Here is a 17,835-nt window from a genome sequence, read left to right as displayed (position 1 = left end):
CTCTTCTAATTTCTTTATATACTTTCCTTGAATTTCAGTCTTCAGTCTTTTTATGCACACAACAAATGAGCAGTCTTAGTCTTCAGTCTTTTCATGCACACAGCACATGATGAGCAGTTTAAGTGCCATGAGTGTGCACTGAAAAGTGCAAGAAGCCGTAGAAACTCAATTTCATTTAAAAGGTAAGACACTTACTTTGCCCATATGGCTGCAGAATTTCTGGGGAGTGTCTGATAATATCTTGGATGCTAAGAAGGGTTTCTGCTGGCCAAGGGATTTTTTAAAAGTGATCTGCAAGTTTCTTTGCCTGTTTTAGGCAGATGCTGTACAAAATAAGGGCAAAAAGGGGGGATGTACATGTTGTAAACAAATAAAACATTCTGTGGCTCAAGTTTTTGTCTTGCCATGGTGTCGTGGGCAAAGCCCACACACTCCTTTTTGTAGAAGTAGCAACAGATTGTGTGGGCTTGATTCCAAATAGATCAGTTGTTTACTGCCATGTTGGTCCAGCAGTAAAAGCCAACAATGCAATCATACACAATGGATTGTGTACACGAGTCAAAAAACAGCAGTGGAGCTGTCCATGAGGAACAGTAACACAGGTCTTCGGAGCTGTTCAGCCATGATCTAGCTGTAAATGCAGAATAAAGAACTTTCCAAGTGGGAGTAGTAGAGTTGTAACAGATTTCTGGAAGCTGGCAGGTTCCAACATTAGATCAGTTGGTGACCCAGAACTTTCCCTTGGAGTGGTTAAACTTGTCTTGTTTTCATTAGCAAACATGGCTACTTTTCAGTGTCTGCGTTTGAGTAGCTCCTGCTCAGATGCCAGAGGTCTGGTGACTCCCCCTCCCCTAAGGATGTTCCACCAGTTTTGGGCTCCCATAGTTGGGAGATGATGATGACTAAATTATATCCAAATTTCCTTAATCGGCATAATTTGTACAATTTCTGAATCTTTCTTTCTTGGTAGAGAATATTTGCTATTAATGCATGACAATGGTGACATTTGTCTGAATTGCCAATATTTTAGTGTTTTAAAGCAACTACTGAAAACCAGCAAGCAGCAGAGCTTCTGGGAGAATAGATTTTTTATTTTATTTTATTTCTATGCCACTGCAGAATTCTGCTTGAGTCAGCTTTACATGTGAAACATCACAATTAAAACATAGACTTAAGCAGCTTAAAAACTTTCTGTAAAGCAGAAGTAGACCATTAAAAATGGGTATGATAAAACCAGTAATTGAAAGCTTGGGTGAAAAGATGTGTTTTGACTTGGTCCTAAAAGAAAGTAAAGTAGACTCCAGGTAAGCCTTAATGTTCATGACTCTGCAGTGTTTTGTTTAGCTATGTGGTAGTCTTAATAGGGGGGAGGGGGTTAGTTGAAAATGCCATCAGATCAGTGATCTAGATTTTTTTTGATACTGGAATGCATTGTTTATCTGTAATGTGAACAAAACATGATTTGCATTTGGGTGGAGGAACTGTGAAATAAATAAGGTTCTAGTAAAATCACCCAGCATTTTTTTAGCTGTCTAGAACTTTGACTAGTCAACAAATTAGTTTTTATGCAGGACATTGATTTGACCAAAAAATGACATAATTGTACAATAGACATGGGATATTAAAATTTTACTGATGTTCTTAAAAACATTAATTGGATTTCTTGCTTGAAACACAGATGTATTGTTGCAAGGAATTCTGAGAACTTCCACACCAACTCAATTGCCTGTAGATCTTACCATGATCAAACACATTTGTTCATGAATTAAGTCCCTTTGCCAGATTGTCTCAGGGTTTTGCTCAAAGTTTGGGTCTGTTGCCATGCTGAACAGCTTTGTGGCTGCCCAGTAGCCACTTGCTGCTGCGACATGACCAGGTTGTGCTTTGGTAGATGGTCCATGTACCCCAGGTTCATATTCAGGTCCATTGAAGTGACTTACTGGTCAAGCACATAATCACTTCATGGTTCACTCCTGTTTTTGTCAGTGCATCATTTAAATAAACTACAGTTAATATGTTGTAGTTTATTTTGTTTTGTGCCTGTCGCATAACTCAGAAGACTGTCTAAAGAATTATAGTTCTTCCCAAAAAAAATAACTACAGCTCCCATGAGGCAGTAAAGGAATGTGCATGCATGAATTTCTCTGGATCCAGACTATTTGCCTGTCATTGGACATTGAGTGATACTGCCATAATGCACTCAGAGACACCCAAATGGTGGAGACAATTGCAGCAGAGCTGTTTGTAATTGCTCATATAAAGTTTTTTTAATGTGCTGTTACGCTCAAGTAGTTCAAGAACAGTAGTCAAGTGTGTTAGATGTTTAGCTCTGATGATCATTACATGTGAGCAGTTTGTGAGCCAAACTAGTAGTTGATCAAGCATCCCTGATTATCACTACAGTAAGAGTCTGTATTTTAAATGAGGAAGTTTCTTTCTTTAGGTGCTTTCCCCTTTTGTTTCAGTGCATACTGTATTTATTAAAACAGACAAGTCAAGTTGTAATAGAATACAACTCCTTAGAAATTATACAAACACAAATATTATTTGACATACTTGTAACACGTATACAAATGTAAGATGACACCTTTTTAATAGCATACCTGGGGAAAAGTAGTCTTGTGTTTGAGTCATCACATTAATTTTGGAAATGGGGAGTTACAGATTAAAGTTAGTACTTTTGCTCTTGACCTTACATGACTGGCTTGTAGATTGGTCCCCTTTTATATCTAATACCTAATTCTGAACTTAATTTACTGACTCACTAATTTCAGTAGCATTTGATTCCATGTAACATGTTTAGTATAACTGGATCAGAGTCAAAAGAGTCTAGAAAATATTAATTTGAAGTGTATGCTTACTTCACACATTACTTAAAACTCAGAGCAATTTAATTCTAGCAAGATTCTTATTCTTAAAATGAAGGCTTTGTATGTACTTTTTTTTTGCAAAAATATAATTCAATAACACATTTTTACAAATAGGTATTTACTGCAGAGATCTAAATGCAGTGTACTCAGTTTCAAACCTTTATTGCTGAAGCTTATTTAAAACATCACATTTAAAAGATTTTTTTTTCTCTAGGAAGATGGATACAACAATATCTTAGGTGACTTTATAGTCTTGAGACCCTGAATCTGCATTTCCATTTTCTAAATGTTGACATTACATGTTTTCCATGTTTTGTTCTATGAACAATATTCAGCAGAAGTTAGGGGTATGGAGTATGATCTAGATGCTACCCAGGGCTTATAGAGGCATAGTGTGTTATCTGTATATTTGCTTGAGGGCAGGAGAGAATTTGCTTGTGAGTGTTAGAGCTAGAAACTTGGGCTTCTAGATACCTTTGTTTCAGGGAATAAAGGAATGGCTTGGGAGATCATGTGAATTCATACGTTGCCATGTTACCTAGATCGTGCTTGAATTCCTAGATCGCTCCGCTTGGGTCCTAATGCATTTTGGACAGAATTAGATAGGCACTAGGACCCAAGAGGAGCATTCTAGAACAAAGATGGTCCAGGAAATGACTGATGAATTCACAGATCTCTTGTCATCTTTATTGTGAACAGAGTATAGCGTGCACCTGAACTCTTCTGCCACTGTGCCACATTTATGCTATGTAGTATCCAGCATGGCAGTAAAATTCCATTTATCTTAATCCTGGCAAGTAGCAACTTGTATCCCCTGCACAAACTGTAGCTATCCCACTGATATAAGCCACCATGCAGACTAAAGTGCTCATAGGTTCAAGTAGAAGCATCTTAATGCCAGTTCAACACCACAGTTGAGAGATTCACACAACAATAAGTCCAATACAGCCATACTTCTTGTTATCCACTATCCTTGCTGTTGTTAAAAGATGGTATACGTTATGCAGAATTTGTAAGAAGAGGCTGTGGTATCATTGGGCTAAAAAAACACTGCCATAAAGTTGTTTTATGAGGTTTATCAACTGTGAGAGTTGGAGGTGGTTTTAGATAGGAAGAGGAATCTGCATAGCTTTTAACACTACTGAATGGTGCTGTTAGGATCAGCAGGCAGACAACAAATAAGGCTCTTCTGGGCTGAGTTAAAATCTCATCTCTTGCTCAGAAAATTGTTCCTTTTAACTCAACTTTGCTTTCCTTTAAATCAGTTATTAATAGGGATGTGCTGCCTTTTACAATAGTAGAGCCAAAATGCATCAAAATTTAGAGTGAGAGATACAAGCTAACATAAGTTAGTCCATTATTTTGCGTTACTAAAACTATGTCACTTAATATCATATATCTGCTAGTCAACTGTACCTTGACCTGCAGATCAGGGCCAAATAAAAAGCAGGAAGTTTTTCTGGTGAACTTGGGGCTAACCCCGGGTTTTAAAAATGGTGGGAATCCCTCAAACAAAAGAGCATTGTTTGTCCATGTTCAGACAGCATTTCTCTGTTGGAATGATGAGTTTGAGCAGTTGTAGCCAGGCAGCAACCATATTTTAGTTGGGTGGTCTGGGTGGGGGTGGGAGGAGAGGACCATCCAGACTTGAGGTCTGGTGTGGACCCATCTCTCCCGAATCCACACAGCCCTAGCTTTATAGCAGTAGAAGTTTTGTAGCAGTGGCTTCTCCATGTCCTGCCCTATTGTACCCAAATGGTGGCAGATGCCCCCCCCCACTTGCCTAATCATAGCTTCATATTAAGCCACACTGGTCCCTGGGGGCAGTAGCAGTGGGGGGGGGCAGGGAACCATGTTTGGCCTGATGTGCAGTGATGATGCCGCTGAAATTCATACTGGAAGCTGCTCTGGGGCTGGTGGGGGTGACAGTGTGTGTGCGCAACAAGTGGTAGCAAAGCTGGGGTCAGCTGGGCTGGGGGGCAAACTACTGCTTATTACTGATAATTGACATGTTGATAAATAATTGTGATGGTCCTCCTCACCTTCTGAGCTTCAGGCAGGGAGACCACTCACTGATCTATCCTGCCAGATTTTTCCTGCCTTTTCCCCTTCAGGGACTGAGGTGCTTAAGAAATGGTAGCATGTGGCAGTGGCGTTATGCCCATGGGGCGGGGGTTGTTCACACACAGATCTGCATTCCTCACTGGTTTATATATATGGCCCTTCAGCTTGGCCCCTAAATAAATCACCATCACCAATTCTCTTAGACTGGGTATCGTATTGCTTTCACACAGCTCACATGCTGATATCAGCAGAACCAGTCTCACACATTGTCTGAACTACTCTCCTCAGAGATAACTGAGTGCAACTAAGGCAGTTAGCTCTTTACACCAGGAACTCTGAAATCCAAAAGCCCCTCAGATTGTTCTTCACAGGGAAATATTCTCCCTCTGTGCATCATCAAATTTTTAAGCCAGTCAAAGTGCAGGATATCACAACAAATCAGGTGGCTTATCCTGTTCCTAGTGAGGTCTTTATGCCTCACTTAAATGTACTGCTTTAGACAGACCTGCATTTATTGAATTAACTTTTTCTCTGCAATCAGTCACAATAATCCATTAAGTTTTCATAGCCCAAACACTACTTATTTAAGTCCTTTATTAGAAAGTGATACATACAAGACCTCACAATAATCAGTTAGCACAGGATCAGCATGTACAATTATTTCAGTCAGTGTTCGGGCATAAATCTGATTATAGTTTGTACTTGGATTACTGGCAGCTGTTTTCTTCTATCATTTCCATCTCTGTAAAGAATCTCTAAGATGCCCTTTAATCCTGTAAAAATTTTTGCCTTACATTTTCTTCATATCTTGATTATTCTAGCATCCCACCCACCCCTCCAATATACCTTAATTTGATTTTGTTTTTAAATTAATCATATTTGGTTCCATAGTGAGTACATGTTTTTTCAGCTTTTTTTGCTTTAGCTTTACCAAATGCATACTGTACAAAACTGTACAAAAAAGGCTCCATAAAGGAAAGTACAAAAGCCTTCACAAAAATACTTGGATAAATTACTGGGGAATGTGGTCTGGGGACTGTGCATAGTTTGCTGTGAGTTCTATCCTGTAATTTTGCATCATTAACTGTGTCATATTAACAATTATACTTTGTTTTAGTTCTATTTTTTAGACTTCTGGCTGGTTGTACAAGTCGAATCCTATTTCATTATTTTTGAATGTCCCATTTTGTTGGCTGTATTGTCTCACCTTATGTAATCTGCCTTGGGTCCTTGTGTGAAAAGTGTACTATAAATAATGTAAATAAATAAATGCAAGTGGCTATTTTGCAGTATACATTAAAAGTACAAAGTACAGTATGCAAAACTACCCCTAAAAATGTATTTATATATAATAAATAACTATGCATAGTAAAGAGTTGTGCAGAGTTGTGTAAATATTTTTACATGTTTATCTTCTTTTCAAACTTTGAACACAGCTATTTCCCCATGAACATCAGATACCAGACTTTCCTTAACCATTTCTCCTGTCTTCATGCCATGGCCATTAACATTCTGGCTGTGCTAAATAAATTTCATGCTAAATACATCCTTAACTGATATCCCTTTGGGCGTAATATCAAAACAGCTGTACCAGGGTCTTTCTGTATTTCTATTTGCAGAATTTCATTCACTAGTTTGAATACTTTATTCCACAAGGTTTTTATAATTGAGTAATTAAGGTATATGAATAAATGATCTCCTATGTCCTTTACATCTCCAAAGAACATTGCTGTAGAAAGTGTGTGTTTGGTTTTTTGAGAAAAATGTCTGGTATTAGGTACCACCGATATATAAACTCAGCATTTTTCCTTATTGCTATGTTTGCTAAAATATTCCTTATACTTCTATTCAGATTAATCTACTAACTCTCCAATATGCTTGTTTGCGTACCCTGCTGGCATAAAGAACACCTATTCTATTGGGGAGAGCAAAGATACCAAAGTGCGGGTGCCTCACAGCTCCAGGGTGGCCACACCCAAAAGTGGCTATTGCCCAGGAGTTACACCAGCATTGAGCACATGCCAGCACAGCAGGGGGTGGGTTTTTTTCCAGAGGTGGAGTTGACTTTAGTCGACTTCCACCAAGCTTCCTCTGTGGCTGCAGAATGGCACCACCAGAAAATGTTGTGTGAACCTGTGTAGCTGATGGGGCTATTTGGGCGGCAGCAGGGTTTTTCAGTTCCCCTCCTTTCCATGCCATCCAGAGCCCCTTCAGAGGCATTGCGTCATTGCCTTTGTTGCACCGCCTGTGGCCGCCATGAAGCTCTCTCCATCTGGATTGTTTTTCTGATGGGGTGTAATAAGATTGATTTGGAACTATTAAATGGTCTAGTTTATTTGATTTTACTTTGTGCAAAATTTCATTTTTTCAAATATTGAAAAAAATTGAAAGAGTAACATCCTTATGTCTGTGTTGCACCAATTTGAATAAAGCCCATTATTTTGCTTAACACTAGAGTTGAATGTCATGTGTATGTAGGTAGCCCTGGATGATGTCTCCAAGTGGTTTCATATAGTAGTTAGAAGCCTGGCAAACAAGATGGACCCTTGCAGGTCCCTATAATTTAAATGCTATGGGGCCAACTACAGTCTTCCAGTATCACCTTCTGGAACTAGTCAGCTAAACAAAATCATAGGCTCATTCCGCACATGCAGAATAATGCACTTTCAAACTGCTTTCAGTGCTCTTTAAAGCTGTGCGGAATAGCAAAATCCACTTGCAAACAGTTGTGAAAGTGGTTTGAAAACACATTATTTTGTGTGTGCAGAAGGGGCCATAGTTCCTCCCCCATTCCCAACCCAGTCAGCTTTTCCAGAAGCGTTCTGTTGTACTGAAGATGACCAAGACATGTCATTCTCCTGGCAAAGATGGTCATGCAGGGCAACCAAAGACATTTCTGTTCCAGAATGTTCAATCTCCTTAGCAAATTCTTTTCCGACTATTTGAAAGGTATTACAATTATAAAACTTGTACCAGTTTAAGTGATACTTGAACTTTTCTGTTAACATTAGAGATACCGATTCCTGGTTTTCCAAGCAAGAAGCAATTCAGTTTCCCAGTGATCCTTGAGTTCTTCATGTCAAAATAGTCTGCAGTCTGTCAGGATAAGGATGCTCTGTATGTGGGCATCAAGTTTAACTATCATTCAATTGAACCAAATATGGAACATTTTACTGTTTCATGTACATTAATGGCTTCCATTCATTCACATGCGAAAAGGTAAAGAGGTGACCTTGAAGAAACATGGGATGCTGGCAGAATCTTTCTCCAGGTCTTGATACTATGTATCTTAGACTCCAGAGCCATTCCATAGAGCCAGGACTGCAAAGTAACATGCAATCCTAAGAACACTTTTGCAGGATCAAATTCCATTGAATAGATCTGCAAAATATTCCTTCTGCTTAGAATTGCTGTTACTTTTAGAGGTTGTTTGCAATGCATAGGCCTTGTATCTTCCAAGTGGTTACAATGATTGATGTGTCCCTAGTGAAGAACTACATCAAGAACTACTACAGGAACTAGTGAAGGGCTACATCAAACAAAAAAAAAAGTGTCAGCAAACCAAAAAGAAAGGAAAAGGGAAAAAGATGCAAGGGGACTGGAGCCAGGTAGGGCTGTACATGATGATAAAGCTGTCACCAGTCCCCTTGCATCTTTCCCCTTCATTTGGTTTGTGGCTATCTCACTACTGTCATAGGCTGTTTCCGCACGGCCGTGGAGGCGCCTCCATGCCGGCAAGAATTCTGCCGGCGTGGAGGCGGGGGCCGTTCGCATGCAAGCATGCGGACGGCCTCTGGAGAGGCTGGCAGGCGGCAGGCGGCTCCCCATGGAGCCGCCTCTTCCCCCTTCCCCGTCCCACTCACCTTGTCCCCGTCGTCGGCCTGCTGGCCGTCGAAGCCCCGCCCACGCTGCCCTCCGACCTCCAGGGGTCAGAGGACGAAGCGCATGAAGCGGCTTCCGGCTCGACCGCTGCCAGGCCGACGAATTTAAAGAGAGTGCAAGACGGAAGGAAAAAGCGTGTTCCTGGTGGTGCTGTTCGCACTGCGCGGGAACAAACTGTTCTGGAAAAACAACCCTTTAAAGGGTTGTTTTCAGAAGCTAACGCCGCCCTGGGACTTCTGAGGGCCGAAGCTGGTTAGGTCGGGCGCTGCTGCTTAGCAGCAAGCGCCGCCTGTGAATGGCTCCTAGGAATGATGTTGGCGATCCCCGGAAGTCGCCGATTAAGGGCGCCATCTTGAGCTTGGCCGCGCGAAACGCTATGAAGTTAAATTTGTAATTATTTTATTGAAGGAGTTAAAATGCTATTTTTGTTATTATCTAAAAAAAGAAATATAGTATTTTTTATTCGATAAACCTGATATTTAAATCTATGATTTTCTCTTCTTTAAAGACAATGGAGAAATCAGAGCTCTTGGTTTCTGTATCAGTTTTCCGATTAGTGCGGCGCACATTGTTCAGTGTACTAGAATTCCTGTGACTAGGTCACAAACAGTCCCATCCAAAGGTGTGTATGTGTGTGTGTGTGTGGGGGGGGGATCTGCCTGTGGAAGCAGTGTGCAGCTGTGTCGGCAAATTTGCCCTCCCCGGAGCACATATGCTGGTGGAGGGGTGAAACTGCTGGTGTGCAGCTGCCATGGCCCTCCCCAGTGCTGGGACATAGCACTGGACAAGGCCCCAGCATTCCAGCACCCCTGCTGCTTCTAGTATAATGGGCAGTCTGTGGGCATGGCTGAGGGAGGAGCCAATGTTAGTTGGATCCCTCCCAGCCATTCAGCTCATTGTACCAGAGGCTGGAACTTGAGACTTACAACACCCTTTAGGGTTGTGTTAGTCTATTGGGCCCAATGGGAGCTTCTCAGCAACGGGGAGCCTTTAATGCTTTTGAAGCCTCCCCAGGCTGCCGGAAAGCCTCTTTGGGAGCAGTGGGACGGGGCGGCACAGCTGTGGTAGTGTGGCTGCTTGCCTCTTGAATAGGCTTGCCTCTTGAATAGGGCTGTGAGTGTCTAATTCTTCATTTACATTTCCCTTTGGTATTCTTGCTTTGCAGAAAAAAATGGAAGGATATACTATATGATTTTTTTCTTTTTCCAAAGAACAGTACACAATGTTTATGAGTAAAAGAAAAATGCTTATTGTCAGCCCTTGTCCCTTTTCTCTATCTCTGGCAGATCCAGTACTTGTTTTTATGTAGCTTTGTATCTCCTCAAGTGTCATTTTGTGGTTTTGAGAATCTGATGTTCTGCGCTGAAACATTCAAAGGATTCAGATATTATGTTTTAAAGTGGCCCTTTAAAATGGATTGGTCCATGTGAATGTGGAAAAAGCCACCACATCACACTTTGCATGAATGTTATGAACTAACAACGTCATTGATATGTCAAAAATCATAACTGGGGAGATGGTGAAGATGGCAGATGGTGCTGATGAGGATTACAGCAAGGGGCTTGGTGCACCACATCTTCCACAGTAGATGGAGGGCATGGCAGGGAGCCACTTCAGGGGCTGGACAGGAGTTTGGGTTGCTGAAGGAGCAGTACTAGATAGTACCTAGCTCAAACAAGAACATAGCTCTTGCTAGCATCTGTTTTTTCCATGGCATGCTGAATGGCTCCCACTCAATTCTCCTGCCCTTCTTTCTGCTACTGCCATGAAGTTACTAGTGGTAAGACAGGCTTTCCCCCCTCGTTGTTGCTACAGAGAGGGTGGCAGAGATGAGAATGTGAGAAGTTGACAAATTCAAAAGGAGAAGCTGCCATTAGGGAGGGCTGGTCTGTGACCCACTTTCAGAGTCTTCATGACCCACTTTTGTGTCTTGGCCCAAGGTTGCTAAACACTGCCTTGGCCAACCCAACTAGCCTTGGGTTGCTCCCACGAACCAGCAGAAAGTTATGCCATCAAAAACCACAATGTAGCCCAGAAGCACCTATGGAAAAGGCAAAATGCCCGCCCTCCCCACACACACACAAACACCAATGGAGCACAGGATACCAACTATAGCTATAGACAATCATCCATTCTGTCTATGAAAGATCCTCTACCAGTGTCACCTTCCAGTATTTCTGCTGCCCCGTAGCTACTTGGTAGCTGCTTCCTCCTCCCCCAACACTGTTAGAACAGCCACTTTAAATTCTTGAATAAAGATAGGCACATATATAAAAAAGATAGCATAGCATAAAGGGTAGCATATGTGCATTCTGACATACAAAGGAGCCCTGTTAAAATGCTTATTTTCTCTTTTTTTCCCTAAGGAAGGTATGTCTAGGTGGGTAGCCACCCAAGTTGGTAGGAGGTATTAGTATAAATGTGGTATATTTATTGATATCAACTTCTGTTTTCTTTGCCGTGCTACTTGTGAATGAGATGCGGAAAAATGGGGCTTGATGGCTTTCCAAGATGCCATTTTCAATTTTTTACATTTGATAGACTCTTCCCCCATTCACCAGTTGAACAGCAGTGGTTCATTAAACTGGAAGACGCTGAGCCCTGCTGCTGCACCAGCATGTTGCTCCCAATTTTTCTTTCTCCTTTTCTTCTCTTAATTGACTCTTTCTGATTTGTTGCTGACATTTTATGTTTTATATTTGTTTGTGCATGCTCTTCATTCAGCTCTGTGAACATGCAGTGTCCCCTTTTATGCAGTAGTGGATACAGGGAAGGTGGAAGAGGGAAAATGAAGGAGTTACTCATGGGGGGAGCTAGAGCAGTAACAAGGGGGAAGAGAAAGGTCCCTCTGAAGCAGGCAGTAATCCCCTTCTCTTCCCTAGACCCAAATACTAATACAGTAGTATTGAAAACCACTGTATTCTCAACTCCACTGTTCTTGTTTCTGTTTCCTTGCTTTTTATTGTCTAATGCAGACCTGCACAAGATTTCATCTAACAAATTAAAAATGCTTTGTGGACCTCTGGGCTAATACATTTTTTGTTTAAAGGTCTGCCTGAGGCTACAAATACAGCACCTGCCAGGCCACAATATATTGCTTTCAGCTTGGAGGGTTGAAAGATTGGTAAACAGGTATAATGCATAAAGGCAGTAGGTAGGTTTGCAATTATGTCAAATGTCAGTGTGAATTATTTTTTGTATGGCCTGCTGAGGCTTTACAGTTGGATGAGAACACTTTATTTTAAATTATATTTTATATAACAAGGTATGACTTTTTTATTGACTGTGGAGAGAACTCTGAGTGTCTTGGTCCTTACGAACAACCATCTCAGTTTCCTTCTTGCAGTGATGTGGTGATCTATGAAGAGTAAAGACTGGGGCTGGCAGCTGTGTTTGCTTGCTAGCTATTTTGAGACACAAGAGAGGAAGACATTAATTGGCACAGATTTTTCTTCTAATGTTAATTTGTCCTTCTTGAGCCCTTTACTTGCCAAGTGTGGCAAATATCACACAAAAGTTCTGCTTCTTTCAGAACTGTTCAGTAAGCAGCTGTTGCTGCTCTATAGAGAAAAATTCTGGCTTGCTGATAAGGCATATAAGAGGGGAAGAGACTGCTTTTTATATGATGTAGTTATATTTGTTCTGAGGCTGAAATGTTAGAACAGTTTTTGCTATTCATGATGGATCATGTCACAGCATTCTTTTAGTTACCTGTCAAAGGTCAAGTGTAAAACCCTGTACTATTCAGTTGTAGACTGTGGTTGAAGATAAACTTGAGGTGAACAATGTCCTTTTGGTTAGACATGTGGCTGTTAATGTATGTACCCTGTTTCCCCGAAAATAAGACCTACCCCGAAAATATGCCCTAGCATGATTTTTTTGGGATTTTTGGAAGATGCTTGAAATATAAGTCCTACTCCAAAAATAAGCCCTAGTTACAGATTCCCCGGCGCAGCTGATCTGGTCATCTGGAGGGCACAAAATCATGGAAAAAAATAAGACATCCCCTGAAAATAAGCCCTAATGCATCTTTTGGAGCAAAAATCAATATAAGACCTGGACTTATTTTTGGGGAAACACGGTATGTATGTTAATGTATGTTATGTATAATGTATTGTCAAAGGCTTTCACTGGGGTGCTGTGTGGTTTCCATCAGGAGAGAATGCTGCTAGAGCACGGCCTGGAAACCACACAGCACCCCTATGTTATGTATAACTTGCTACTACAACTGGAAAATCTTTTACAGTTTCCCAGGCTGGCAGATCATAGGAAATCATAGCATTGGACCACAGCTCCCTGAAAGAGAGTCAGTTTGTCTGGCAGAAGTTGATTCTTCTGAGTTTGTGTTCAGAAAAGCAGAAAGGCAAGAGCAGAAGGATCTTCAGAAAACTGAAGATTTCTTAAAAGGGTGTCTACTCATCCCCAACACTGGAAAATAAGTTTTGCAATGAATTGATTTACTGGCAAGGCATGATAGATTCAGGACGAGACTCACCTTACATGTACTGTATGAACTTCCCTGAAAGGCCCACATCACATTTTTAAAATATTTTTCCTATTCAGATTGAAAAGGGAATGTTTTCTGACGGTAATTTACCAAACCAAGCAACAGTTACCAGTCTTCTCAGGCAGCCTCTTGAGAAACAAAGTGAATATGCTTAGTGTGTATCTTATAAAAATATAGTCAACGAAAATAACAACAGTAAGATAAACTGTTCCTGTTCAGTTATATAGATTGGTTCCAAATGAAACAAAACAGAGTTAGATGAAAGTGAAAACAGATGATACATCAGATATGGAGCTGCAGTTGCTGTGACTGGCCCATGCATCTCTCCCCCCTTCTCCTTCTCCTTTGGATTGTTTAACGTAATGCGAAGTTGCCTTGTTGCTGCTGCTGCCAGTCAATGTTGTGAACTTGGATATCCAGCATAATTTCTGTGTTGTTGAAAAGAAAAGAGGGACAGAAATATGGAACGGTAGCTGCTTCTTTCGTCTCATAACATGTAGTTCTGCCTTGAATTATCACATTTTTCCAGCTGCCCATACTCTGCCTGTCTATAGAGAGTGTTAGTTCCTAATAGCACTGCTTTGCACAGTAATGATAAAGACCAGGAATTGGAACTGTTTTTTCCCCTCTCTGATTCAGGTAACAATGTTTTTCTTCCCACCCTGACTTCATGTTTATTATTCTTGAAGTGCAGTCCTCAGCTGAATTATACTCTTCTGAAGCCATTGACTTGAGTGGCCTCCGAAGGGTGTAACTCTGCTTAGAGCTGCGCTGTTATTGGTGATGTACCACACTCTGAATGGAAATCACGCCCCCTCCCCCATCTTGTGTAGAATATACAGTTCTTTCCAGTGAGTCTAAACAGGCCATCTGCCTAATTTCTTGGAACTTGGTCATATTTTCCTAATATTCTAATTATAGTAGTTAATTTGTTCTCTTGGTCCGTTTCACTATCTTGGTCCGTTTCACAGATGTCTGCTTCATCTGAAGTCTGCTTATAGCCTGAGTTGAAGATTTAACTGCTAACAAATTCTGTCCCATTAGTCAGTCATCTTAGCCAGTTGTAATTAGTTTTCAATTCTATCTTTAGATTGCTACTAGCACTCCAGGCAGGGAAGGAAAGAGAAAATTAAATTTATCAGAGCCCCAATGACCTGATTCACTCTCCCTTTGGTTTCAAAGCTGTCTCTTGTTTGCTCTTGTTTTTTGTACAGAAATAACTTTCATAGGTGTTGAAGCAGACAGATAATGGCTCATTTAACTAGTATAGATTTATTACACTAAAGAAAAAATAAAAACAATGAAAGACAAATCATGGCTGTTAAAAGGTTTTTTTTAAATACCTGATGATATTGTACAGTTTGCTGATTTTGCTAGAGAAACACATTTTTTTACTACTGGAAAATCAAAGTAATATTTTTAATGTGTGTGAAAGCGATTAGTGTTAATCTGAATCCAGAGCAATTATTACAAGTTTTAACATTAATGTTTCCCTCTTTTTCTTTTTTTTCTTTGAAGTCTTGCTTTGCATCCTGAAAGAGTATTGGTGGCAACAGGTCAAGTTGGGAAAGAGCCATATATCTGCGTCTGGGACTCATACACTGTGCAGACTGTATCAGTAATGAAAGATGTTCACACACATGGTATAGCTTGCTTGGCATTTGACTTAGATGGGCAGGTATGTTTATACATTCTGTTTTCTAGTGTCAAAACTGTACAGTGTACAAGCCTTCTGTATACTGATGTACAGCCTATTTCTGGAAGATGAATTGATTTAGATGTTTAACTTTTCTATTTGTATTTGTAGACATTTAAAAATAGCAAGAAAAATGCAAGCTCATCCACCTAGCTAAAACAGGTTCTGCATAATTTTAATATACAGAAAGCAGAATTACAGTATACAACGTGTATTTCACCTCCATACTGACCAATCTAGTTTGTCCAGGAGTATCTCTGAAACACACATCATGGCAGCTCCTCCTAATAAATCTTACCTGAAAAGCAAGCCTTGGCCCTTTCCGAATGGGCCATAAACAACGTCCTGAGCTGTTCGCATGGGAGGCGCTGCTGCAACTGCAGCTCTCCCCCCAGCGGCGTGAAGATGCTGCTTTAGAAGACGCTGCTTTTCGGAAGCAGCATCTTCCAACCGCTGCCGTGTGAACGGCCAGGGGACACGCCCCTCCGCCCTGCGACTCCAGAGCTGTTGCGCAGGGCAAGGGGGCGTGTCCCCTGGCCTGTGCAACGTGCTGGAAGGCCGGAGGGGACAGTAAGGCATTTGGGAGACGGCACAGCCTCTGTGCAGGCTGCGCTGTTTTCCCCACCCCTACCGGGACCGTCCGTGCAAATGGTCCCGGGGGGTGCATTGACGTCATTTATGCCATCCCACAATGTCTTGTAATTTCATTATTGCTTAAAGGAGCCCAATTTAATTGAATATTGGAATCAGTACAGAAATCAACTGTTTGAATAGTGAATTCATTCACCACCATTGATTGGTTTAAAAGTTAAGTTGAAATCTAAACAATTAATGACCAGAACTTCATGCACATTTGTTTTTATGTCACACATTAAAGCACAGTGATGCAAAATAACATGAATAAAATAAAAAACCTTTGAGCTGGATCCCACCAGTTTTTGCACTTAAACTCAGGCAGTTCCAATTGTTATTACAGCCCTATGCCCCTGGTCTTTTGTCCATGCAGGTTCCATGATCCCAAACATAATCTGTTGGGTAGTTGAAAAGGACCCATTTCTCTCTTTTTCACCAGTGGAGAAACTGATTAGATCCAGCCATTTGTTCTTCCACTGAGAACTCTGAGAGACATTGCAGTCAAATCATTGCTGAGAATACCAGACACAGTTCATGTAGTGATGACCGTTGTCATTATGTCTGAACTATGCTAGAGTTAACCATTAGTTCCCACTATGAATGAGTCTGGGGATAGTTGGTCCCACGTACTTCTTTCTCTTCCCCCTACAAATAGGTCAGTAATGAATCACTTTCACTTTCGTTACAAATTGTGGTTTATCTCACATCTGCCCCTCACAAATGACGGTTTCATCTCTTGTCCCCAAATCCAAATTCCAAATTAGTCTTAATACTTGGTTTCAGTCCTCCTCCTTGAGAAGAGAGCCACAGTTTGTGGTTCAGGCTCAAAATGAAACTATGATGTGCTGCAGAAGCATTTGCTTACAAACTGCACAACAGTGGAGGAAAGAAGGGAATGGAATATATGAGGCTGACGATCCTTTGGGCTCATTCATGTAATGGCAACCATTGTTTGTCATTACGTGTGAACCATGCTAAAGTTATTTAGATTTTCACTGTTTTTTTCAATGGGAAAGATGTATTAGCCTTGTGATGGTCAACTGCCTATTATTGATCAGTAACTGCAAAGTGTGTATGCAAAATCAAATGTGCATTGGAAGTCTCATAGCACATGTTGATTTGTAACAGAGAAGCACAAGTAGGGAAAAGCTTCAACATCCTTATTCCTTCCCCATTTCTCCAGCTTATATTCCTTTTCCAAAATTCCAAGTGGTTAAAAAAAATTAGATCACACATGTTAGTGTCTAATGTGTAGCTACCCCCTTAATATATTTCTCAAAAAAATCATAAAGATGTGGACCAGTTCACTGTTAAAACTTGCTGAATGCCTTTATGGAGGTAATAATGTACACATCACTTAGCTGCTAACATTTGTTTTTAAAAGATTCTGTTTATATATGGATTTAAACATTACCTTCCATAAGTGAACGAAGAATATTATTGTGGTGATCAGTTATGCATGGCTTAGAAGGACTGGAAACAGCAAAAAGGATACCATGACTGATGTTACTATATTGAAGCTCTTGTTTGATCAGCCTTTCCTAGCCTGTCATTGAAGTGAATAAGTATAATCTTTATTTTTATAAATTTTGGCATGTAAGGAGTTGGATAAAGATGTTGAAAAACTGAGTTTATTCTTAAGTTCCTAATTTAAATTGAAGATCAGTGAAGGTAGATGCTTTTCTTGTATGCAATTATCTGAGATCCTCTATGCCAGTCCAGATATTTGGTGTAAGATTACCTTAACAGCAGAATGGGCAGTACAAGATGTTTTGAGTGATACATGTTGTCATTTGCTGTACATGAAGGGCTTGCTTGCGCAGTAAGCTCAGTTGCTGCTTTCTGTAAAAGAATTAAGGAAGATGAAAGTGTAATGCCCGAAAAACATTGGTAGCAAAATTAATGTGGTACACAGAATTATTGCCAGGATTGTGATCATTCACATTACTGCTCACAATTGGCTTGATAGACAGTTGGTATTTCTTCAAGCATTCATCAGGTATAGCAGAATGAACATAAGGTTTTGATGGAATTTGGAAAGAACCCATTGCACAGTACTCAAGGTGACTAATCTACTTTTAAGGATACGAACTTCTTCTTTGGAAGGTTCCTGGTTTCTGGACTGGCCTAGAGGATCAATAAGGAAGTGGGAATTTCCCCCTCTTTTTTCTTTGAGATTCTCT

At 40.6% G+C, this 17,835-nt stretch overlaps 1 protein-coding gene across 6 annotated transcripts in view; it reads left to right on the top strand.

The window, feature by feature from the left end:
• Positions 1-17,835, top strand: part of EML5 (EMAP like 5) — a 110,109-nt gene that overhangs the window by 2,637 nt on the left and 89,637 nt on the right. For all 6 annotated transcript variants that reach the window (XM_048485173.1, XM_048485172.1, XM_048485170.1 and 3 more), the window contains exon 2: positions 14,842-15,001. In XM_048485173.1, coding sequence (XP_048341130.1) covers positions 14,842-15,001 — 160 coding nt within the window. The remainder of the gene's footprint in view (positions 1-14,841; positions 15,002-17,835) is intronic.

Source organism: Sphaerodactylus townsendi, linkage group LG02 (genome assembly GCF_021028975.2).
Source record: "Sphaerodactylus townsendi isolate TG3544 linkage group LG02, MPM_Stown_v2.3, whole genome shotgun sequence".
Taxonomy (NCBI): domain Eukaryota; kingdom Metazoa; phylum Chordata; class Lepidosauria; order Squamata; family Sphaerodactylidae; genus Sphaerodactylus; species Sphaerodactylus townsendi.
The sequence above is the reverse complement of the archived record's forward strand: the minus strand, read 5'-3'. Positions and strand labels throughout refer to the sequence as shown.